General features: G+C 45.1%; 1 protein-coding gene and 1 long non-coding RNA gene across 4 annotated transcripts in view; one reads left to right on the top strand and one right to left on the bottom strand.

The window, feature by feature from the left end:
- Positions 1-26,664, top strand: part of LOC143806264 (connector enhancer of kinase suppressor of ras 2-like) — a 585,904-nt gene that overhangs the window by 458,761 nt on the left and 100,479 nt on the right. For all 3 annotated transcript variants that reach the window (XM_077286470.1, XM_077286471.1, XM_077286469.1), the window contains 2 exons: positions 10,650-10,709; positions 19,395-19,463. In XM_077286470.1, the coding sequence (XP_077142585.1) occupies positions 10,650-10,709; positions 19,395-19,463 (129 nt within the window). The remainder of the gene's footprint in view (positions 1-10,649; positions 10,710-19,394; positions 19,464-26,664) is intronic.
- The window catches only part of LOC143806267 (uncharacterized), a 126,976-nt gene continuing 110,916 nt past the window's right edge, over positions 10,605-26,664 (bottom strand). The window contains exons 3-4 of the long non-coding RNA XR_013221419.1: positions 24,718-24,805; positions 10,605-10,724 (exon numbers count right to left, since the gene is read on the bottom strand). This is a non-coding gene — a long non-coding RNA (uncharacterized LOC143806267). The remainder of the gene's footprint in view (positions 10,725-24,717; positions 24,806-26,664) is intronic.

Genomic DNA, 26,664 nt, shown 5'->3' on the forward strand with positions numbered 1-26,664 from the left:
GGAATTTCAGAGGGAATGGATGATGAAATGGAAACCACAGGTACATCCCCATGAGCCCCCTTACATCCCCAGCTCAACACAGACATAGCTCTCCAGTCGAGGACTGGGTTGTGAGATTGCAGCCAAGGCAATCCTAGCACCAAATCATCATGTAGATTATACAGCACCAGAAAGCGAATAATCTCCTGGTGATCCGGATTAATACGCATAGTTACTTGTGTCCAGTATTGTGGTTTATTATTAGCCAATGGGGTGGAGTCAATCCCCTTCAGAGGAATAGGAGTCTCCAAAGGCTCTAAATCATACCCACAGCGTTTGGCAAAGGACCAATCCATAAGACTCAAAGCGGCGCCAGAGTCGACATAGGCGTCCGTGGTAATAGATGACAAAGAGCAAATCAGGGTCACAGATAGAATAAACTTAGACGGTAAGGTACAAATGGAAACAGATTTATCAAGCTTTTTAGTGCGCTTAGAGCATGCTGATATAACATGAGTAGAATCACCACAATAGAAACACAACCCATTTTTCCGTCTAAAATTCTGCCGCTCGCTTCGGGACAGAATTCTATCACACTGCATATTCTCTGGCGACTTCTCAGTGGACACCGCCAGATGGTGCACTGGTTTGCGCTCCCGCAAATGCCTATCGATCTGAATAGCCATTGTCATGGACTCATTCAGACCCGCAGGCACAGGGAACCCCACCATAACATCCTTAATGGCATCAGAGAGACCCTCTCTGAAAGTCGCCGCCAGGGCGCACTCATTCCACTGAGTAAGCACAGACCATTTACGGAATCTTTGGCAGTAAATTTCCGCTTCATCTTGCCCCTGAGATAGGGACATCAAAGTTTTTTCTGCCTGAAGCTCCAAATGAGGTTCGTCATAAAGCAACCCCAAGGCCAGAAAAAACGCATCCACATTGAGCAACGCAGGATCCCCTGGTGTCAATGAAAAAGCCCAGTCTTGAGGGTCGCCCCGGAGCAAGGAAATCACAATCCTGACCTGCTGTGCAGGGTCTCCGGCAGAGCGAGATTTCAGGGACAAAAATAATTTGCAATTATTTCGAAAATTCTGAAACCCGGATCTATTCCCCGAGAAAAATTCCGGCAAAGGAATTCTCGGCTCAGATACAGGTGCATGACAAACAAAATCTTGCAAATTTTGTACCTTCGTGGCGAGATTATTCAAACCTGCAGTTACACTCTGAAGATCCATTACAAACAGGTGGACACAGAGCCATTCAAGGGTTAAGAGGAGGTAAGAAGCAGCTAGACAGCAATTAAGGGCTAGGCAGCAAAACTCTGAGGGGAAAAAAAAAAAAAAAAATTTCCCTTCAACACTTCTTTTTCTCCTGCTTCAGCCCAAACAATTAACACTTTGTGGGCCGGTCAAACTGTCATGATCTCAATGGCAAGAGAACATAGCATAAGCATATATAGGAACTAGCTCTTGGAAGATGGGAACTGAGCTGACCATGAACTAAACCTAACGCACAACTAGCAGTGGCCGGGTAGCATGCCTACGTTGATTCTAGATGCCCAGCACCAGCCGGAGGACTAAATAAAACTAGCAGAGGAAAATATTAGTCCTAGCTCACCTCTAGAGAAATACCCCGAAAGGAGACAGAGGCCCCCCACATGTATTGGCGGTGAGTTGAGAAGAAATAACAAACGTAGTATGAAAATAGGTTTAGCAAATTTGAGGTCCACTTACTACATAGCAGAAGACAGAAAGGACACTTTCATGGTCAGCTGAAAACCCTATCAAAAACACCATCCAGAAATTACTTTAAAACTCTGGCATTAACTCATAACACCAGAGTGGCAATTCCTGTTCACAAGAGCTTTCCAGACACAGTAACGAAACTACAGCTGTGAACTGGAACAAAAATGCAAAAACAAACATGGACAAGAGTCCAACTTATCTAGTAGTTGTCTAGGAGCAGGAACAAGCACAGAGAGGCTTCTGATAACATTGTTGACCGGCAAGCAACTAACAGAGCAGCAAGGTTATATAGCGACTCCCACATCTTGATGGGAACAGGTGAACAGAGAAGATGAAGACACCAGTTCAATTCCACCAGTAGCCACCGGGGGAGCCCAGAATCCAAATTCACAACAACATACATTACATTACTGATCCTGAGTTACATCCTGTATTATACCCCAGAGCTGCACTCACTATTCTGCTGGTGCAGTCACTGTGTACATACATTACATTACTGACCCTGAGTTACCTCCTGTATTATACTCCAGAGCTGCACTCACTATTCTGCTGGAGGCACATACGTTACTATACTCATCCTGCACTACAGTTCCCTCTTATAATGTCACTTTATATCGAAGACTATCCGTCTGATGACCCTATGTGATATAAGTAGTGACTGTACTCAGATCTTCCTCCCTCTGTGATGTAGCCGCCCACTGGTGCCGTTTTCACGCTCTTTGCACAATACCGGTTACCGGTTCTCCGGTTTGATGATTTTTTTAGGACAAGAACAATTTCTATTTTCCTTCCATCTTTGTTTTGTGAATCATCAAATGTGAATTTTCTGCTTTGGTTTCCAGTCTGAGAGTAAATGTCAGTGTCTGGAGCGTGCGGCCGCGGCGCAGCGACTGTGTGATACAATGTAACTGGAGGGGAAACAGCATCAGACGAGAGGATGGAGGGCTGGGAATAAAGTGAACCCCGACATAAGTAGAGACGGAGAAAAAAACATAATAAAACTGGGAGAACATGGAGCGGAGCTCCTGGGGTTTGATTAGTTCTGTGAATGTTTCTAATAATATGATTGCTTCGGCTGCCTGGCAAGAGTGCTCTTTAACCATCTCTATGGGGTCCTACAGGATATCATGCCTTCCTATGTAAACCAGAAAGATCCATGAAAACAAGCAATGATGATGGGAAGTGTAGTCCAAGGAGACATGAGCATCGGTGGGAATAACAGCATCCTCGGGTCCTTCTTTTTGCTGTGTTGTGTGCCTTGAAGACCACCTGCAGACTGATACATTGTATCAAACTGCTGGACAGGAGAGATGTGTGCTGCTGATGTGATTCACTCACAGAGGATTGTGCACGTTGGATACATTGTAACAAACTGAGGTCTCAGCAGGTTTTTAATTACGGCAAGCAGAGATCCTGAAAATGGAGCAGAACTGAAACAGAAACCCGCATTTCATTATAAAATGATGGTTTGTATAAAACTCCTCAATGTAGGAAGCTCTACATCGAAAGGATCGGGCTGACACCAAATGGCCAGAAACTCCATCACCGCCAGCACTTCATCTTCTGAGACGCTTCTTCTTCCTTGAGGGCAGAGACCTTGGAGATAATCAGGAGAACTCGGATCATAAGGGTGAAATCCGCTGTTATCGTCTCAGGTGTTGTTGCCGAGCGCCATTGATCCCAGTGATTCCTTATCTTTCCATTATAAGACCAGGCGCTTCTGATTAGGAAATATTTGAAGATGTTTTTAAGGGTGAACTAGAAAATCATAAAACAGGAAATCATCTGATACCAGAGAACAAGGCGGCTCATAAAAGACCGATGACATCTGAGTCTGAGCAGCCAAATAGTGAGGAACCAAGGATGGTGGGAGAGAGTGTATATGGGGGCAGGTGAGAGGAGAAACAGCAGCCGTAAGCCGGGCACACTGAGCGGAAGAAAGATAAGAAAGTCCTGTGCTTAGAGCAATGGAAATCTGAAGGTTCTGTACTGGGAACAGAGGAGAAAACAAGGATCTGTACTGGGAACAGAGGAGAACACAAGGATCTGTAATGGGAGCAGAGGAGAACACAAGGATCTGTAATGGGAGCAGAGGAGAACACAAGGATCTGTGCTGGAAGCTCATGAGATCACAAGGATCTGTACTGGGAGCAGAGGAGAACACAAGGATCTGTACTGGGAGCAGAGGAGAACACAAGGATCTGTACTGGGAGCAGAGGAGAACACAAGGATCTGTACTGGGAACAGAGGAGAACACAAGGATCTGTGCTGGAAGCTCATGAGATCACAAGGATCTGTACTGGGAGCAGAGGAGAACACCATGATCTGTACTGGGAGCAGAGGAGAACACAAGGATCTGTACTGGGAGCAGAGGAGAACCGTAGGATCTGTACTGGGAGCAGATGAGACTACAAGGATCTGTACTGGGAGCGGATGAGAACCCAGGGATCTGTACTGGGAACAGAGGAGAACACAAGGATCTGTACTGGGAACAGAGGAGAACACAAGGATCTGTGCTGGAAGCTCATGAGATCACAAGGATCTGTACTGGGAGCAGAGGAGAACACAAGGATCTGTACTGGGAACAGAGGAGAACACAAGGATCTGTACTGGGAACAGAGGAGAACACAAGGATCTGTAATGGGAGCAGAGGAGAACACAAGGATCTGTAATGGGAGCAGAGGAGAACACAAGGATCTGTGCTGGAAGCTCATGAGATCACAAGGATCTGTACTGGGAGCAGAGGAGAACACAAGGATCTGTACTGGGAGCAGAGGAGAACACAAGGATCTGTACTGGGAGCAGAGGAGAACACAAGGATCTGTACTGGGAACAGAGGAGAACACAAGGATCTGTGCTGGAAGCTCATGAGATCACAAGGATCTGTACTGGGAGCAGAGGAGAACACCATGATCTGTACTGGGAGCACAGGAGACCACAAGGATCTGTACTGGGAGCAGAGGAGAACACAAGGATCTGTACTGGGAGCAGAGGAGAACCGTAGGATCTGTACTGGGAGCAGATGAGACTACAAGGATCTGTACTGGGAGCGGATGAGAACCCAGGGATCTGTACTGGGAACAGAGGAGACCACAAGGATCTGTACTGGGAGCAGAGGAGAACACAAGGATCTGTACTGGGAACAGAGGAGAACACAAGGATCTGTGCTGGAAGCTCATGAGATCACAAGGATCTGTACTGGGAGCAGAGGAGAACACAAGAATCTGTGCTGGGAGGGTGGAGACCATAAGGATATGTACTGGGAGCAGTGGAGAGACCACAAGGATCTTTACTGGGCGCAGTGGAGACCACAAGGTTCTGTACTGGGAGACCACAAGGATCTGTGTTGGGAACAGAGGAGATTACAAGGATCTGTACTGGAAGCAGAGGAGATTACAAGGATCTGTGTTTCTGACTTGCGTCCTAGATGCGCTGTCCCCTGGTTCGGAGGTGACAGTCATGGGGCGAGATATCTACGCTACATCTATGTTCATGAACTGCTTTCCTGTGGTAGAAACATCGATATGGAGGTTGGAAGCGAACTCATTGCTCAATGTATTGGAAGCTTCAGTCTTACATTAAATATAGTAAAAAGTGACATTAAACCAAAGAATTAAGTTCTGCAACTTTCGGAATATACTTTGTGTTTTAGTTTCTGCTTTCTGTCAGTGAATATAGACATTTACATTCAGAGTTTGAAAAATCAGGAATTCTGTGAAGTGAGCTGCACCCGCACACACAAAGATATGCAAAACTAATGCAAATCAGTTCCATTTCTCAACATATCTGCTTGCTGTCAGTGAATAGAAAGATACATTTTTCTATTGTGAAGCTGACACCTCCACCTGCCTGCCCAGCTCTCGTGTTCTTCTGCCGTGATATTGCAGCCTGTACAGACAAACACTTAATAAATACATCAGCACCACAAATCTCATTGATCTACTCATAATTTGTTACAATTTATCAATGGAGGGAAAATGTATTGATTTTGAGTTCAACTTTTCCAGGATTGCAATCACATTGTATTTTTGTTTTATGAGTTTAAAAATTGGATATATGTTATATCCGTATTCGCGCTAATAAAAACCCAAGGAAAAAAGACATAGAAAGCTTGCTCGTAGATGTAGCCTATAATAAATTACTCCATTGCTGCAAATATGGAGTGTTATAATACAATATGAAGGTAACTCCAAATTTCTGAGTGATAATAATAAGAGTCTTACCCTGCACCAGCGTTCAGAATGGCATATAGGGTGCCTGATTGCAGACTAGGATCCTCACGCTGGATGAGACGCTTGGTTGCAGGCTGTATTTGTCCAGCATCGGCTGGCAGCGTTGTGCTGAGGTAGTAAGTCACTGGTTCTGCCCGCATGCGGCGGTTGCCTTGGCCGATGGCAGCTCACCGTTGTGCCCAGCTTGCGCTTGCGGTAGTTGGTACTCATGCGTGCAGGTGAATGTCCCTCTAGGTGCGCGGAGTGCGAGCAGCGTTTACAGAAGGACCTGCGTGCCGATGTAAGTAACGTGACCACCCACGTGAATAGAAAGTGCACTACGGATGGTGGTAGGGACCACAAAAGATCAACGCGTTTCGGAGACGTCTGTCTCCTTCCTCAGGAATGGGCCCTACCCCATAATCACTGTCCTTATAACCGCCATCCGCCCATTCAAATCACTGGAATCCAAAAAACTCCACCCCGCTGTTCAGTCCATTAGGAACAACAGTGTTTAGGGTGAAAATCCATCTTGTCTCCGCTCTTGACATAGCTTTAATAAAATTGCCACCCCTCCAGTGTGGAATTATTTTCTCAATGCCTATGACCACTGTACCCCACATGGATCCATTATGTTGTTCAGAAAAATGCTTTGAAAGAGGATGCCCCATGAATTTCTTCTTTATGTTCTGGATATGTTCACTAATCCTTATTTTTAGTGGTCTTTTTGTACGGCCTATATATATCTTATTGCATGGACATCTAATAGCATATATAACCCCTTTGGTTGAGCAAGTAATGAAATCCTTTATAATAAATTCAGCCTCATCTTTACAAAACTTGCTTTGTTTTCTAGTTAGTCCCTGTTTGCACATAGTGCATTTCTGACATGGAAAAAAGCCTTTTAACAACTCCCGAGATAGGGTAGTTTGTTTGAAGTCAGATTTATTTTGTGTGGTAGGAGCTATAAGGTTGCCTAAATTCCGGCATTTTTTATATATGAAGCGAGGTTGATTTGATATTATATCCCCCAAAATTTTATCGTTTTTTAAAACGTGCCAGTGTTTTTTCACTATTTTTCTCAGAATATGTGAATTGGCATTAAACTGAGTAATAATTGGGGTAAAATTTAGTTCATCCTTAGTTTTACTGCTCGGTTTAAAAAACTCTTGACGGGGTTTAGAAAAAGCATCTTTCATAGCTTTCTCCAACATTTCCTCATTATATCCTTTTTGGCGAAATTTTTTGGTGAGGATTTCTGCCTCTTTATCGAGGTCCAGAGATTTTGAACAGTTTCTATGGATTCTCATATATTGGCTTTTGGGGATATTCAGCAGCCATTGGGGGAGGTGACAGCTGTCTAGAGGAATAAAACTGTTGGAATCTGTCGGTTTATGGAAGGTACGTGTATGAATAGTACCTTCCTCTATAAAAATGGTAAGATCCAAAAAATTAATTTCACGGTTGCTAATGTTACTACTAAAATTAAGATAAAAATCATTTTTATTTAGATCAATTAAAAACTTATTCAGTGTTTCCCTACCCCCAGACCAAATAAAAACCACATCATCTATGAAACGTTGCCAGAGGACCAGGTTCGCGCGCAGGGTACCTTCCTGATAGATGAAGGACTCTTCCCATTTCCCAACATATAAGTTAGCATAACTGGGCGCGAACCTGGTCCCCATAGCAGTACCCCATTGCTGGGAGTAGTAGTCCTCCTGATACATGAAGTAGTTATGTGTTAAAATGAATTTCATACATTCCCCTAAAAATTCAACTTGTTCAGTTGGCGTATTAGAATATTTATCTAAAAAATATTTGGCAGCGTTACACCCCTTAGTGTGGTCGATCACTGTATAAAGGGAGGCTATATCCAGAGTGCCCAATATGTAACTTTCCTGCCATTTGATGTTCTGTAAAATTTTTAAAATGTGAGCGCTATCTTTAAGATAAGCCGGAAGGTGTGTCACTAATTTTTGGAGATGGCAGTCAACAAGTTTAGACAAATTAGATGTAAGGCACTGGATCCCTGAAATGATGGGCCTCCCAGGTGGATTCTGAATATCCTTATCCTTTTACTATCTACCTAAAATACATAAGGATATTCAGAATCCACCTGGGAGGCCCATCATTTCAGGGATCCAGTGCCTTACATCTAATTTGTCTAAACTTGTTGACTGCCATCTCCAAAAATTAGTGACACACCTTCCGGCTTATCTTAAAGATAGCGCTCACATTTTAAAAATTTTACAGAACATCAAATGGCAGGAAAGTTACATATTGGGCACTCTGGATATAGCCTCCCTTTATACAGTGATCGACCACACTAAGGGGTGTAACGCTGCCAAATATTTTTTAGATAAATATTCTAATACGCCAACTGAACAAGTTGAATTTTTAGGGGAATGTATGAAATTCATTTTAACACATAACTACTTCATGTATCAGGAGGACTACTACTCCCAGCAATGGGGTACTGCTATGGGGACCAGGTTCGCGCCCAGTTATGCTAACTTATATGTTGGGAAATGGGAAGAGTCCTTCATCTATCAGGAAGGTACCCTGCGCGCGAACCTGGTCCTCTGGCAACGTTTCATAGATGATGTGGTTTTTATTTGGTCTGGGGGTAGGGAAACACTGAATAAGTTTTTAATTGATCTAAATAAAAATGATTTTTATCTTAATTTTAGTAGTAACATTAGCAACCGTGAAATTAATTTTTTGGATCTTACCATTTTTATAGAGGAAGGTACTATTCATACACGTACCTTCCATAAACCGACAGATTCCAACAGTTTTATTCCTCTAGACAGCTGTCACCTCCCCCAATGGCTGCTGAATATCCCCAAAAGCCAATATATGAGAATCCATAGAAACTGTTCAAAATCTCTGGACCTCGATAAAGAGGCAGAAATCCTCACCAAAAAATTTCGCCAAAAAGGATATAATGAGGAAATGTTGGAGAAAGCTATGAAAGATGCTTTTTCTAAACCCCGTCAAGAGTTTTTTAAACCGAGCAGTAAAACTAAGGATGAACTAAATTTTACCCCAATTATTACTCAGTTTAATGCCAATTCACATATTCTGAGAAAAATAGTGAAAAAACACTGGCACGTTTTAAAAAACGATAAAATTTTGGGGGATATAATATCAAATCAACCTCGCTTCATATATAAAAAATGCCGGAATTTAGGCAACCTTATAGCTCCTACCACACAAAATAAATCTGACTTCAAACAAACTACCCTATCTCGGGAGTTGTTAAAAGGCTTTTTTCCATGTCAGAAATGCACTATGTGCAAACAGGGACTAACTAGAAAACAAAGCAAGTTTTGTAAAGATGAGGCTGAATTTATTATAAAGGATTTCATTACTTGCTCAACCAAAGGGGTTATATATGCTATTAGATGTCCATGCAATAAGATATATATAGGCCGTACAAAAAGACCACTAAAAATAAGGATTAGTGAACATATCCAGAACATAAAGAAGAAATTCATGGGGCATCCTCTTTCAAAGCATTTTTCTGAACAACATAATGGATCCATGTGGGGTACAGTGGTCATAGGCATTGAGAAAATAATTCCACACTGGAGGGGTGGCAATTTTATTAAAGCTATGTCAAGAGCGGAGACAAGATGGATTTTCACCCTAAACACTGTTGTTCCTAATGGACTGAACAGCGGGGTGGAGTTTTTTGGATTCCAGTGATTTGAATGGGCGGATGGCGGTTATAAGGACAGTGATTATGGGGTAGGGCCCATTCCTGAGGAAGGAGACAGACGTCTCCGAAACGCGTTGATCTTTTGTGGTCCCTACCACCATCCGTAGTGCACTTTCTATTCACGTGGGTGGTCACGTTACTTACATCGGCACGCAGGTCCTTCTGTAAACGCTGCTCGCACTCCGCGCACCTAGAGGGACATTCACCTGCACGCACGAGTACCAACTACCGCAAGCGCAAGCTGGGCACAACGGTGAGCTGCCATCGGCCAAGGCAACCGCCGCATGCGGGCAGAACCAGTGACTTACTACCTCAGCACAACGCTGCCAGCCGATGCTGGACAAATACAGCCTGCAACCAAGCGTCTCATCCAGCGTGAGGATCCTAGTCTGCAATCAGGCACCCTATATGCCATTCTGAACGCTGGTGCAGGGTAAGACTCTTATTATTATCACTCAGAAATTTGGAGTTACCTTCATATTGTATTATAACACTCCATATTTGCAGCAATGGAGTAATTTATTATAGGCTACATCTACGAGCAAGCTTTCTATGTCTTTTTTCCTTGGGTTTTTATTAGCGCGAATACGGATATAACATATATCCAATTTTTAAACTCATTTATTGCATATACAATCATTGGTGGAGATTGTTTTATTCGCAGCAGAAATAAGAACCCTGTAATACGTAGCGCCACTCAACTTGTTTATTGTATATTTTTGTTTTATCCCTCTGAACATGCAGCAATTTTACCATGATTTGATAAAATTGCTCAAAAAGAAAAATGCAGCGCAAGTGCATGATGTGAACATGGACGTAATTAAAAATATTACTATTTACTACATCAAGCAGAGACTTTGGAAATGACACCAAATAGATTAGAAAGTTTAAGAACTTTTCAATTGCAGAGGTAAAATGCTGAATAATTGCATAAATCCGGCCACATTTCTGTTTCACCTGATTGATGTGTCTCTCTTCCAGGGGATGTACATCAAATCCACATATGACGGGCTCCACGTCATCACGGGGACCACTGAAAACGTAAGTGAGGCGCTCCTGAAAGAGCGGACGGAACATGTTTATATGATATCGTTACATATCTTTCTATTTGTTTTTGATCCTTTCGCTACTATGTAACATGTGCATGACTACATCTAGCGCTTGCTGTGGTCGGACCCTGCGTCTCCTGCTGTCCCGTATATAAGTGACTTAAATGCCGCAGCCAAAATTTATTTCAATTTGCCGCTCGGTGAATTTCAATTATATCCGGGCCTCGGGGGATGACAGTAATAATGAGCGGCACTGGATACATTGTATCTATGTGCAAGATGGAGGAATCCAGAAATGGCAGCAGCCAGAGATGTGGATATTTGTCCAGATACTAATGGTTTATTTGAAGAATATCGGCAAACGCAGCAGATTTTATAACCTCATATACTGAGAAGAGGGATTAACCCCGAACTGTAAGTGAACCCGCCCAGAATACTAATATCCTGCAGGCCCATCCCAGCGCCGCTCCCTCCACCCCGCGGAGGATTGTCTGAAATGCTACTTACTAGTGCTATATAAGGTTTTACTTCTGAATGGGTTTTCAGTCTCGGACATTAAAAATGGTGGGAAATTTATACTTGGGGGGACTTTTCATTATGCAGGTGCAGGGGGTCCCACAAGATTACCATAGTGTTATTCCTAGCTATGCATAAAAGAATGGGGCAGGTAATGAGGCACATGGCAGGTGATGATCAGTCTTATTGTAGGGGATGATCATGAGACACTGGACAGGTGATAGTGAGGATTAAGTCATGTGATGATGAGGCACAGCACAGGGCCGGACTGGGACTAAAATTCGGCCCTGGCATTTGAAGGTACACAAGCCCACCTGTCACATGGTGACTGTATAATATCTTTGTACACTTGTAGGCTACAAGAAGTGAGGGGAGTGTAACACGACTATATAACATATAATCACAGCTGTATCCAGCATTACAGCTCAGTCCTATTTATGGCTTTTAGTTTCAGTACCAAGAAAAGCCGCTACTTTACCTACATAACTGGATCTCGTAGATAATAAAGGGATTGAGACGACCAAAGGCTATGGAACCTCATTCTGATGCTCCATAAACTTTGCCTACAGCCACTTTTGGTTCCGCTGCGCAGCACGAGATCCGGTGACTCTGAAGAGCGGTGACATCAGTAACGTCACCGCTCTTCAGATATTCCGGGTCTTGTGCTGAGCTCGGCGACTGTGAAGAGCGGTATTGTTACTACCGTCACTGCTCTTCAGAGTCGCTGGGACTCGCCAGGTCTGGGCTAGTAGTGGAGGTGTCTGATAGACATCTCTCCATTACTTACACCAGGGATTGATAGCAGCTGACATCAACCCTAAAAATCATTACACATACCAGAATTAAATGCTCTGGCGGCTGGGAAAAGCAGTAGAGTTAGCACTATTCCCAGGCGCCGGGTGCTAACTACAACTGTCATCATCCTTGCCTGGTCTCCCTGCGAAGCACTTCTGCTGTATTTACATGCGCTGATCTCAGGCCGCTAAAAGAGTGTGATCGACAATAGTGAAGTCATTTGCTTGTTTCCCGGCCTCTTTACACCAACTGAGAAAGAATGATGGGAACAGAACAATCACAATTAGGCCGGCATCACACTCAGCGTATGTAAATACGGTCCGTTTATTACGGCCGTAATACGCAGAAATGTTCCCAAAATAGTGGTCCGTATGTCATCCGTAGGCAGGGTGTGGCAGCGTATTTTGCGCATGTAATCCGTATGGCATCCGTACTGCGATATTTTCTCGTAGGCTTGCAAAACCGACATCTAATGGATTTATGTGCTCAAATGTTCGTTAAAACATATATGCAGTATCTCTCTCTCTCTATATATATGTATATATATATATATATGTCATTGAGACACACATATATATATATATATATATATATATATATATATACACACTGTATATACTGTATTTATATTTAATTCAGCGCGAGATATGTGAAAAGCCGGTAATTCAATTGCCGGCTTTTCTTTTCTCCTTCCCAAACCCAACAGGATATGAGACATGGTTTACATACAGTAAACCATCTCATATCCCCTTTTTTTTGCATATTCCACACTACTAATGTTAGTAGTGTGTATGTGCAAAATTTGGGCGCTGTAGCTTGTAAAATAAAGGGTTAAATGGCGGAAAAAATTGGCGTGGGCTCCCACGCAATTTTCTCCGCCAGATTGGTAAAGCCAGTGACTGAGGGCAGATATTAATAGCCTAGAGAGGGTCCATGGTTATTCCCCCCCCCTGGCTACAAACATCTGCCCCCAGCCACTCCAGAAAAGGCACATCTGGAAGATGCGCCTATCCTGGCACTTGGCCACTCTCTTCCCACTCCCTGTAGCGGTGGGATATGGGGTAATGAAGGGTTAATGCCACCTTGCTATTGTAAGGTGACATTAAGCCAGATTAATAATGAAGAGGCATCAATTATGACACCTAGCTGCAAGGGGCGCAATAAGGGACAAAAAGAAAGCATTTAGAGAATTAAAGGAAGTAGGTAGTGAGGAGGCATTAAATAAATACAGAAAATTAAATAAATTCTGGAAAAAGCAAATCAAGGCAGCAAAGATTGAGACAGAGAGACTCATTGCCAGAGAGAGTAAAAATAATCCCAAAATATTCTTTAACTATATAAATAGTAAGAAACTAAAAAATGACAGTGTTGGCCCCCTTAAAAATAGTCTGGGTGAAAAGGTGGATGAGGATGAGGAAAAAGCCAAAATGCTAAATGACTTTTTTTCATCAGTATTTACAAAAGAAAATCCCATGGCAGACAAAATGACTAGTGATAAAAATTCCCCATTAAATGTCACCTGCTTAACCCAGCAGGAAGTACGGCGCCGTCTAAAAATAACTAAAATTGACAAATCTCCGGGCCCGGATGGGATACGCCCCCGAGTACTGCAGGAATTAAGTACAGTCATTGATAGACCATTATTTTTAATCTTTAAAGACTCCATAATAACAGGGTCTGTACCACAGGACTGGCGTATAGCAAATGTGGTGCCAATATTCAAAAAAGGGGCAAAAACTGAACTCGGTAATTATAGGCCAGTAAGCTTAACCTCTACTGTGGGTAAAATCCTGGAGGGCATTCTAAGGGATGCTATACTGGAGTATCTGAAGAGGAATAACCTCATGACCCAGTATCAGCACGGGTTTACTAGGGACCGCTCATGTCAGACTAATTTGATCAGCTTCTATGAAGAGGTAAGTTCCGGACAGGAGCAAGGGAACCCAGTGGATGTAGTGTATATGGACTTTTCCAAAGCTTTTGATACGGTGCCACACAAAAGGTTGTTACATATAATGAGAGTAATGGGGATAGGGGAAAATATGTGTAAGTGGGTTGAGAGCTGGCTCAGGGATAGGAAACAAAGGGTGGTTATTAATGGAGCACACTCGGACTGGGTCGCGGTTAGCAGTGGGGTACCACAGGGGTCAGTATTGGGCCCTCTTCTTTTTAACATATTTATTAATGACCTTGTAGGGGGCATTCAGAGTAGAATTTCAATATTTGCAGATGACACTAAACTCTGCAGGGTAATCAATACAGGGGAGGACAATTTTATATTACAGGATGATTTATGTAAACTAGAAGCTTGGGCTGATAAATGGCAAATGAGCTTTAATGGGGATAAATGTAAGGTCATGCACTTGGGTAGAAGTAATAAGATGTATAACTATGTGCTTAATTCTAAAACTCTGGGCAAAACCGTCAATGAAAAAGACCTGGGTATATGGGTGGATGACAAACTCATATTCAGTGGCCAGTGTCAGGCAGCTGCTACAAAGGCAAATAAAATAATGGGATGCATTAAAAGAGGCATAGATGCTCATGAGGAGAACATAATTTTACCTCTATACAAGTCACTAGTTCGACCACACTTAGAATACTGTGCACAGTTCTGGTCTCCGGTGTATAAGAAAGACATAGCTGAACTGGAGCGGGTGCAGAGAAGAGCGACCAAGGTTATTAGAGGACTGGGGGGTCTGCCATGCAAAGATAGGTTATTACACTTGGGGCTGTTTAGTTTGGAAAAACGAATACTAAGGGGTGATCTTATTTTAATGTATAAATATATGAGGGGACAGTACAAAGACCTTTCTGATGATCTTTTTAATCATAGACCTGAGACAGGGACAAGGGGGCATCCTCTACGTCTGGAGGAAAGAAGGTTTAAGCATAATAACAGACGTGGATTCTTTACTGTAAGAGCAGTGAGACTATGGAACTCTCTGCCGTATGATGTTGTAATGAGTGATTCATTAATTAAATTTAAGAGGGGACTGGATGCCTTCCTGGAAAAGTATAATGTTACAGGGTATATATATTAGATTCCTTGATAAGGCGTTGATCCAGGGAACTAGTCTGATTGCCGTATGTGGAGTCGGGAAGGAATTTTTTTCCCCATGGTGGAGTTACTCTTTGCCACATGGGGTTTTTTTGCCTTCCCCTGGATCAACATGTTAGGGCATGTTAGGTTAGGCTATGGGTTGAACTAGATGGACTTAGTCTTCCTTCAACCTTAATAACTATATGTAACTATATGTAACTATCCATTATTAATCCAATAGTACGAAATGGTTAATAAAACACACACACATTATTAAAAAGTATTTTAATGAAATAAAGACACAGGGTGTTGTAATATTTTATTATACTGGTAATCCACCTGAAGACGTGTTTTACAGGCACGAGCACTGCTTTAGCAGAGCTCCTGGCTGTAAAATGATTTAACCCCTTCAGATGGATTTACTTCGTGGGACTTGACCTGAGCGACGGAAGGTATGAGATATTGTTGTTTTTTTATTTTTCCTTTGTTACAGAACGAGGGTCTTCAGGTGGATTACCAGTATAATAAAATATTACAACACCCTGTGTCTTTATTTCATTCAAATACTTTTTAATAATGTGTGTGTGTTTTATTAACCATTTCGTACTATTGGATTAATAATGGATAGGTGTCATAATTGATGCCTCTCCATTATTAATCTGGCTTAATGTCACCTTACAATAGCAAGGTGACATTAACCCTTTATTACCCCATATCCCACCGCTACACGGGAGTGGGAAGAGAGTGGCCAAGTGCCAGAATAGGCGCATCTTCCAGATGTGCCTTTTCTGGGGTGGCTGGGGGCAGATGATTGTAGCCAGGGGGGCCAATAACCATGGACCCTCTCTAGGCTCTCTGCCTTCAGTCACTGGCTTTACCACTCTGGCGGAGAAAATTGCGCGGGAGCCCACGCCAATTTTTTCCGCGATTTAACCCTTTATTTTACAAGCTACAGCGCCCAAATTTTGCACATACACACTACTAACATTAGTAGTGTAGAATATGCAAAAAAAAAGGGATATGAGATGGTTTACTGTATGTAAACCATGTCTCATATCCTGTCGGGTTTGTGAAGGAGAAATGAAAAGCCGGCAATTGAATTACCGGCTTTTCTATAGAACACCGCTGCGTATTTCTCGCAAGTCACACTGCTGGTCCGTGTGTAATCTGTATTTTTCTCGCCCCCATAGACTTTCATTGGCGATTTTTTTGCGCAATACGGTGACAAACGCAGCATGCTGCGATTTTCTACGGCCGTAGAAGACCGTATAATACGAATCCGTAAAATACGGCTGATAGGAGCTGGGGCATAGAGAATCATTGGGCCGTGTGTTATGCGTATTTTATGGATGTATTTTCTGCGCTCATACGTCCGTAAAACTCGCTAGTGTGACGCCGGCCTTAGATCAATCTGTCCCCATACAGTATCATGTTATCAGCAGCACATCTACAGTTTACACCAGCGATGTGCTGCTGAGAACAAGGATTTATGTTCCCACATAAACAATCCAATCACTCGATGAATAGGCAGCATTTTGCTTGTTTAGTATAATACACCCCATAGTCCTCCATATATTATAATGTGCACCTCAGTCCTCCATATAGTATAATACACTCCTCAGTCCTCCATATAGTATAATACACTCCTCAGTCCTCCATATAGTATAATACACTCCTCAGTCCTCCAAATAGTATAATACATTCCTCATAGTGCTCAATATAGTATAATGCCCCGCCATTGTCATCCATGTAGTACAATTCACTTCCCATAGCATAATGCACCCCATAGTTCTTCATATAGTATAATCTATTCCCCGTAGTCCTCGATACAGTATAATGCAGCCCACATATAGTATAATGATGCCACCCCAGAGTATAATGCAGCGACCCCACAATATATTGTAGCCCCCTGAGTATAATGTAACCCCCCCCAGAGAATATAATGCAGCCCCCTCATATAGTATAATGCAGCCCCTGCATATATAATATATGGTAGCCCCCTCATACAGCATAATGCAGCCCCCCATAGAATATAATACAGCACCCCATATAATGTAATACAGCCATCCCCCATAGAATGTAATGCAGCCAGCCCCCATAGAATGTAATGCTGCCAGCCACCCACAGAATGTAATGCAGCCAGCCACCCATAGAATGTAATGTAGCCAGCCCCCATAGAATGTAATGCAGCCAGCCCCCATAGAATGTAATGCAGCCAGCCCCCATAGAATGTAATGCAGCCAGCCACCCATAGAATGTAATACAGCCAGATCCCATAGAATTTAATTCAGCCAGCCCCCATAGAATGTAATGCAGCACAGCCCCCATAGAATGTAATGCAGCCAGCCCCCATAGAATGTAATGCAGCACAGCCCCCATAGAATGTAATGCACCCCCCCAATAGCCCCACAATCCAGTTATCACTCAGTGATATATTAAAAAAAACAAACAAACAGACTCCGGTCTCAGCAGCTGCAGTCTGCCCGGTCACACAGCAGGTGCACGATGATATGACGTAATCGCGCACCCGCAGTGTCAGAGCCAGGCAGAGCGGGGAATGATGGGAGAGGGAGCGTCAGCAGACGCTCTCTCCTCCATCATTGCATTCAACTGTACCGGCGTCACAGACGCTGGTATAGTTGAATGCGCTGGCGGGGGGGTGGGGTTGTCTGCGCTGGCGAGTCACCCACGACTGCCACTGGCCCTTCTGGCATTTGCCAGAACTGCCCAATGGCCAGTCCGGCCCTGGGCACAGGGCAGGTGATGATAATGCATAGAGCAGGGGATGATGATGCACAGCCCAGGTGATAACGATGATGCATAGAGCAGGTGAAGATGATGAGACACAGGGCAGGTGATGATGCATAGAGCAGGGAATGATGAGGTACAGGGCAGTAGATGATGTGTCACAGGGTAGGTGATGGAGGCACAGGGCAGACGATGATAATGTATAGAGCAGGTGGAGATGATGAGGGTCAGGGCAGGTGATGATGATGCTCAGGGTGGTTGATGATCATGCACAGGGCAGGTGATGATGATGCAAAGGCAGGTAATAATGATGCACAAGGCAGGTGATGATGATGCACAAGGCAGGTGATGATGATGCACAAGGCAGGTGATGATGATGCACAAGGCAGGTGATGATGATGCACAAGGCAGGTGATAATGATGCACAAGGCAGGTGATAATGATACACAGGGCATGTGATGATGATGAGGCACAGGGCAGGTGATGATGAGGCAGAGGGTGAACTGTCTCATCTTTATCTGGCTCCTCTATGAGGGAGATAGGCAGGCAGGTGGGCTTGCGCAGCTGCCATGCACTCTTTCTGAACTCTGCGCTCTCACAGTCCGGGTGATTTTGTCACTTTTAATCTGTGCACTTGGTGGGATCCGGAGACATCTCTGGGCTCCCTGGGCTTGTTAATTACGATGCCTTGAACTTCCCTGACAGAAACATCTTAATAATTCTGCGGCTCAAAGCATCAAACCATCAAACTCCGGGATCTCTGGATGAACTTTACCGAAGATGAGAAACATTTAATTGCGGTGAAATCCCGGTGTGAAATCGCTGAGGACAAGATAACAATGGAGAATCGCCATCAGTGCGAGAGAAATGTCTCTGAATAATGCGGAGATTCTTCATTTAAAGGGGAACTCTGACAATATGAAAGCCTTTTATAGGGGATTCACTTTTTTTCATATACTGTGTGTTTTCCAGACCACTGCTTGCTGTTAGTCAATGGAAATATTTTTTTGCAGTCTGAGGCTGAAAACCCATTCTAAACTCTTCACAGCTGAGTATTTGTTACAGTTCTATCCAGTGAGCAAACACAGCAGCACAATTTTGTCATTTGGCCTGAGACATTTCACCTGCGCTGATGCACTGCTATCATTCACTAACAGCAAATAGAGATCTTAACAATTGTGCATAAAAGCATTCAACAGAAAAATTGGGAAGTTGCAGAACCTCATTTATTAACCCATAAATTTCTATTGACGTACACTTTACCATAAATGTAGTGATAGGTGGCCCTGTTTGTGGCTAATAGCCACCTGTATTTTCCAGCACATGGCAAATAAACAGTAGAATAGACCACGAGCCGCTCTGCCCGGTCAGGGGAGCCGCTCTGCCCGGTCAGGGGAGCCGCTCTGCCCGGTCAGGGGAGCCGCTCTGCCCGGTCAGGGGAGCCGCTCTGCCCGGTCAGGGGAGCCGCTCTGCCCTGTCAAGGGCATTGATGGGGCAGAGAGCATTATCCTTGCCCCGGCTGCCGGGTGATCTGGTCACCGCTCAGGATTCATTTTCTCTTTTTCTTTCCTGCAGTCTCCGGCCGACCAGTGCAAGAAGATCCACGCGGGGGATGAGGTTATCCAGGTGAACCATCAGACGGTGGTGAGTGTCCTGCTGGGATTCAGGGAAGTAACCAATGGGATGTCGTCCTCACATTTCCCCAGTGCAGGATCTCTGCTGTCATCTGTGAATGGTCCACTGGGTAAATTCTCTCATTTCAGTACTACCCTGTTGTGCAATGTAAAAGCCCTGCGACATTGCAGTGCTATGTGGTGCACAGGGTAAATGCTCCTTTACATTCTACTACTATCTTGGAGCACTGGTTAAATGCTTTGTCACGTTGTGATATTATCCTAGTGTAAAGGGTAAATGCTCCATCATGTTTCAGTTTGATCCTGGTGCACTGGGTGAGTTTTATTACATTTTAACACTATCCTGGTGCATGAGGCAAGACTTAATCACATGACTGGTGCACAGGATAAGCTGTCTATCACATTGCACTGCTATTCTGGTGCACAAAGTAAAGCTCCAAAACATTGCAGTATTATCCTGGTTCACTAGGCAAGCCTGTCACATTGCAGTATTATCTTGGTACGAAAGGTAAATGCTGTATCACATTGCAGAAACCACCCTTGTGCAAAGGGTAAATGCTCCATCATGTTGAGCGTTATCCTGGTACAGAGGGTAAATGCTCCATCATGTTGAGAATGATCCTAGTCCTGGTCCAGAGGGTAAATGCTCCAATATATTGAGAATTATTCTGGTGCAGAGGGCAAAAGCTCCATTATATTGAAAATTATGCTGGTGCAGAGGGTAAATGCTCCATCATATTGGGAATCACCCTGGTACAGAGGATAAATGCTCCATCATATTGAGAATTATCCTGGTCCTGGTGCAGAGAGTAAATGCTCCATCATGTTGAGTGTTTTCCTGGTACAGAGGGTAAATGCTCCATCATATTGAGAATTATCCTAATGCAGAGGGTAAATGCTCCATCATATTGAGAGTCATCCTGGTGCAGAGGGTAAATGCTCCATCATATTGAGAATTATCCTGGTGCAGAGGGTAAATGTTCCATGTTGTTGCAATTCGATCTTGGTACGTGGGATAAGGCTCCATTACATTGCAGTTCTATTCTGGTGCACTGGGTAGGACTCTTGTCACGTTGCAGTTCTATCCTGGTGCACTGGGTAGGACACTGTCACGTTGCAGTTCTATCCTGGTGCACTGGGTAGGACACTGTCACGTTGCAGTTCTATCCTGGTGCACTGGGTAGGACACTGTCACGTTGCAGTTCTATCCTGGTGCACTGGGTAGGACACTGTCACGTTGCAGTTCTATCCTGGTGCACTGGGTAGGACTCTGTCACGTTGCAGTTCTATCCTGGTGCACTGGGTAGGACTGTCACGTTGCAGTTCTATCCTGGTGCACTGGGTAACACTGTTATGTTGCAGTTCTATCCTGGTGCACTGGGTAAATGCTCCATCATGTTATGGATTCATCCTGGCGTCTCCGCATGGCAGGGAAATCAGCACAACTGTTCCACATTTGTATTTCATTGCGGTACATGAGCTCCATTTATCACAGATGGTTAAAATGCAAAACTCGATTTCCTCAACCTCTTGTTCATGTCGAGTCTCAGTCTGTGAACGGCTTTTTGGAGAGATTTCAAGAATTCCTAATTATGGCTGTGTTGTCAAAATACCCGGCTCATGGTGTCCAAATGAATGCGCCTCTAATATGAAAATACGCTCTGTTTCCTGCAAACATGTTCGGATATGGAGCTTAATTAGCGACTTGAACAGTAAAACGCGTCTTCCAGCCGCACATTATCTGCTGTTCTCCTGCAGCCTCATTAAGCACTTCAGAAGTTCAGTGGAGGAGGCCGGCGGTGCAGCCGTATCCACCGCTCGGCACCAGGAGACCCCGCCGGGCCCCGGCTCAGGGGCCAATTACACTGTGTAACCCTCCTCTGCTTCCTCACCCTGTGCATCGGGGTCCTGCTCTGGGGAGATAATACTCAAGAATTGGGGGGCAGCCGGTGACCCTACTAGTTCCCTACATGCTGACTGCTCCCCACCCGACACGTCACTGCACAGACACGATCCGCTCCGTGCACCATGTACGTATGACCACTGCAATGCCGCCTAGTAGCCAGAGAATGCTGGGAGTTGTAGTGTTTCCACTGGAAATGCTGACCCCTGATGTGTAAGGTTCTCTGCTGGACTACGGCCATGTTCATGCTAGAGATGAGCGAATCTCCCCAAATTAGAGCAGAAGGGGCAGCGAACTCCAACTGCTCTGAACGACTTTGGTCCAAATAGAAAATAACAAATTGGCTGCAATTTTATATTATGCAAAATGAATATCCAAAATTATAGATTCACCAGAATTAAAATATGGGGGAAATTATTATAGAAACTAAACTCTCATTTATTTTTATTATTTTTTTTTGCTGCGCACTGGAAAGTTAACAAACTATTTGTTAGGTTCACCTGGTGAGGTGCATCCTCAAATCCCAGGTCCAGGTGGGCACATGGAGACATGGAGGTCCTGGAGACCGCAGACAGGTAGCAGAGGTCCTGGAGACCGCAGACAGGAAGCAGAGGTCCTGGAGGCCGCAGACAGGAAGCAGAGGTCCTGGAGGCCGCAGACAGGAAGCAGAGGTCCTGGAGGCCGTAGACAGGAAGCAGAGGTCCTGGAGGCCGTAGACAGGAAGCAGAGGTCCTGGAGGCCGCAGACAGGAAGCAGAGGTCCTGGAGGCCGCAAACAGGAAGCAGAGGTCCTGAAGGCCGCAAACAGGAAGCAGAGGTCCTGGAGGCCGCAGACAGGAAGCAGAGGTCCTGGAGACCGCAGACAGGAAGCAGAGGTCCTGAAGGCCGCAGACAGGAAGTAGAGGTCCTGGAGGCTGCAGACAGGAAGCAGAGGTCCTGGAGGCCGCAGACAGGAAGCAGAGGTCCTGGAGGCCGCAGACAGGAAGCAGAGGTCCTGGAGGCCGCAGACAGGAAGCAGAGGTCCTGAAGGCCGCAAACAGGAAGCAGAGGTCCTGGAGACCGCAGACGGGAAGCAGAGGTCCTGGAGACCGCAGACGGGAAGCAGAGGTTCTGGAGACTGCAGACAGGTAGCAAAAGTCCAGGAGACCGCAGACAGGTAGCAAAAGTCCAGGAGACCGCAGACAGGTAGTCGAGGTCCTGGATACCGCAGACAGGTAGCAAAAGTTCAGGAGACGGCACACAGGTAGCAGAGGTCCTGGAGACCGCAGACAGGTTACAGAGGTCCTGGAGACGGCAGACAGGTAGTCGAGGTCCTGGAGACTGCAGACAGGTAGCAAAAGTCCAGGAGACCGCAGACAGGAAGCCGAGGTGCTGGAGACGGCAGACAGGTAGTCGAGGTCCTGGAGACCGCAGACTGATTGCAGAGGTCGTGGAGACCACAGACAGGTAGCAGAGGTCCTGGAGACCGCAGACAGGTTGCAGAGGTCCTGGAGACCGCAGACAGGTTGCAGAGGTCCTGGAGACCGCAGACAGGTTGCAGAGGTCCTGGAAACCGCAGACAGGCAGCAAAAGTCCTGGAGACGGCACACAGGTAGCAGAGGTCCTGGAGGCCGCAGACAGGAAGCAGAGGTCCTGGAGGCCGCAGACGGGAAGCAGAGGTTCTGGAGACCGCAGACAGGTAGCAGAGGTTCTGGAGACCGCAGACAGGTAGCAAAAGTCCAGGAGACCGCAGACAGGTAGCAAAAGTCCAGGAGACCGTAGACAGGTAGCAAAAGTCCAGGAGACCGCAGACAGGTAGTCGAGGTCCTGGATACCGCAGACAGGTAGCAAAAGTTCAGGAGACGGCACACAGGTAGCAGAGGTCCTGGAGACCGCAGACAGGTTACAGAGGTCCTGGAGACGGCAGACAGGTAGTCGAGGTCCTGGAGACTGCAGACAGGTAGCAAAAGTCCAGGAGACCGCAGACAGGAAGCCGAGGTGCTGGAGACGGCAGACAGGTAGTCGAGGTCCTGGAGACCGCAGACTGATTGCAGAGGTCGTGGAGACCACAGACAGGTAGCAGAGGTCCTGGAGACCGCAGACAGGTTGCAGAGCTCCTGGAGACCGCAGACAGGTTGCAGAGGTCCTGGAGACCGCAGACAGGTTGCAGAGGTCCTGGAGACCGCAGACAGGCAGCAAAAGTCCTGGAGACGGCACACAGGTAGCAGAGGTCCTGGAGACCTCAGACAGGTTGCAGAGGTCCTGGAGATCTCAGACAGGTTGCAGAGGTACTGGAGACCGCAGACAGGTTGCAGAGGTCCTGGAGACCACAGATAGGACTCTGGAGCATTTAGAAGTCGTCATACCAAGATACAGCTGTGTCTTTGTGAGCCTTATATAGCCTCAGGTAGATGCTCACATGGGATCATGCCGCGCCATCTGCAAAGCCCGAGGTGGAGCACAAGAGCGTTCAGAGGACCTGGGAGAGGGGTGCATAACATGGCTCCTAGACAGGTGCGTAACACTTTTCAAATTTCTTTCTTGGAGGATTTGTCTTCTTTCCTGTATCAAAAGTAGCCTGTAAGTGGCTTCCAAACTCCTGATTCTTCCCAGTCTATTCACTTCCTGCAGCTGCACTGATATCATTGGCAGTGATAGGTCAGGACCAATCTTCTTCTCTGAGGTTTTTGCTAGTCAACACAATCTCCTGCAGCAGCTTCTTCCCAGTGTTAGTCACACAGGAGCCGAGCGGACCCATCACTGCCATCATCTGTGCTCCAAATGAGTGCGATCAGATATCAATGCAGCTGCAGGCAAAAAAATAGACTGGGCAAAAGCCGGGGTATGGAAGTCAATTACAGGTACTTTAATTGCAGGAAAGACGACAAATCCCCTAATAAAGTGATCTGCAAAGTTTCATAACCTTCCTCTCTTGAAAAATGTATAAAACAAATAAAAGTTTTGTTACTGTTTAATTTGATTTGTTGCGGCTGATATGTTGTCTGTAGTTCAGATGTAGTGGGATTTACTAGAGATTATCGGGACCCACTGGGTCATTAATGATCTGGTTTGTGTCTACGCTCAGGAGAAGAGTCTGGGGGCTTCTGATCTCCACACTTGTTGAGCAGCGGTTGTGGCAGGCGGTCAGCAGCGGGCGGGCGATCAGCATTGGGCAGGCAGAGCCCAGAGAAGGTGTCAGACTAATGGACTTGCTCAGTAACATAACAAGTACCAGAACCCAATGGGCCTTGTTTTTTTCCCCCAGAGAGGGTGAGTGGTCCGCCACTACACACAATATGCTCAATGTGCAAAAATCCCAATACGGTGAAGGAAATCAGAGGTGACTAAAAGACCCTGAAGCAGGAAAGTCTAGACCCCCGTACCATCTCCAGCCAGGGTCCGCTGCTCTCTGCTCCCATTTCTTGCTCATGTCCTCTTCTGTGGATGCAGTGATGCTGGGTGAGCTGCCGGCTGTGAAAAGATAAAGAGAAACATTTTAATTAATAAATAATTCTAGAGAAATATTCAGGGGGCTCTTAAAGCATAGCCTGCAGTGTAAAGAATAGCGGATCAAGTACCACCCTACATTTCCTATGATCAGCTGCAGTGGACACTAATAGGGTTGAGCGAAACGGGTCGTTCATTTTCAAAAGTCGCCGACTTTTGGCTAAGTCGGCGTCTCATGAAACCCGATCCGACCCCTGTGCTTGTCGGCCATGCGGTACGCGACTTTCGCGCCAAAGTCGCGTTTCAATGACGCGAAAAGCGCCATTTCTCAGCCAATGAAGGTGAACGCAGAGTGTGGGCAGCGTGATGACATAGATCCTGGTCCCCACCATCTTAGAGAAGGGCATTGCAGTGATTGGCTTGCTGTCTGCGGCGTCACAGGGGCTATAAAGGGGCGTTCCCGCCGACCGCCATCTTACTGCTGCTGATCTGAGCTTAGGGAGAGGTTGCTGCCGCTTCGTCAGAAGCAGGGAGAGCGTTAGGCAGGGTCCACTAACCACCAAACCGCTTGTGCTGCAGCGATTTCCACTGTCCAACACCACCTTCGGTGTGCAGGGACTGTGGAAGCTATTTTTTTTTTTTTTTTCCTCAGCGCTGTAGCTCATTGGGCTGCCCTAGAAGGCTCCGTGATAGCTGTATTGCTGTGTGTACGCCACTGTGGAAACCAACTGCTTTTTTCAAAGCACATATCCTCTTGTTCCTTCCTTTCTGCACAGCTATCTTTTTTGTTTGTCCACACTTTTTATTTAATTTGTGCATCAGTCCACTCCTATTGCTGCCTGCCATACCTGGCTTAGATTACTGCAGGGAGATAGTAATTGTAGGACAGTCCCTGTTTTTTTTTTTTTTTTTTTGTGGGAGATTAAGATTGGCATTTCTGCTACAGTGCCATCCCTGTGTGTGCCATCTCTCACTGAGTGGGCCATAGAAAGCCTATTTATTTTTGTCCTTGATTTGTGTTCTAAAATCTACCTCAACACAAAAACACTACATCAATCAGTGGGAGAAAAATATTGGCCTCAGTCAGGGCTTGTGTGCCACTCCTGTGCGTGCCATCTCTCATTCAGTGGGCCATAGAAAGCCTTTTTTTTTGTTTTTTTTTAATATTATTTGGTTTCTAAAGTCTCCCTGAAAATAAAAAAAAACCAACTTAAAAAAACAGTGTGAGAGTAATATTGCCCTTTCAGCTTGTGCGCCAGTCTTGACTCCTGGGTGTGCCACCTCTCTCTCTCTAATTGTGGGCCATAGAAAGCCTATTTATTTTTTCCTTCATTTGTGTTTTAAAATCTACCTCAACACAAAAACACTACATCAATCAGTGGGAGAAAAATATTGGCCTCAGTCAGGGCTTGTGTGCCACTGCTGTGCGTGTCATCTCTCATTCAGTGGGCCATAGAAAGCCTTTTTTTTATTTTATTTAATTATTTGGTTTCTAAAGTCTCCCTGAAAAAATAAAACATAAAAAAAAAACAGTGGGAGAGTAATATTGCCCTTTCAGCTTGTGCGCCAGTCTTGACTCCTGGGTGTGCCACCTCTCTCTCTGTAATTGTGGGCCATAGAAAGCCTATTTATTTTTTTCCTTCATTTGTGTTTTAAAATCTACCTCAACACAAAAACACTACATCAATCAGTGGGAGAAAAATATTGGCCTCAGTCAGGGCTTGTGTGCCACTCCTGTGCGTGTCATCTCTCATTCAGTGGGCCTTAGAAGGCTTTTTTTTTTTGTTTTTTTTTAATATTATTTGGTTTCTAAAGTCTCCCTGAAAATAAAAAAAAAAAAACTTAAAAAAACAGTGGGAGAGTAATATTGCCCTTTCAGCTTG

This window comes from Ranitomeya variabilis, chromosome 2 (genome assembly GCF_051348905.1).
Source record: "Ranitomeya variabilis isolate aRanVar5 chromosome 2, aRanVar5.hap1, whole genome shotgun sequence".
Taxonomy (NCBI): Eukaryota; Metazoa; Chordata; class Amphibia; order Anura; family Dendrobatidae; genus Ranitomeya; species Ranitomeya variabilis.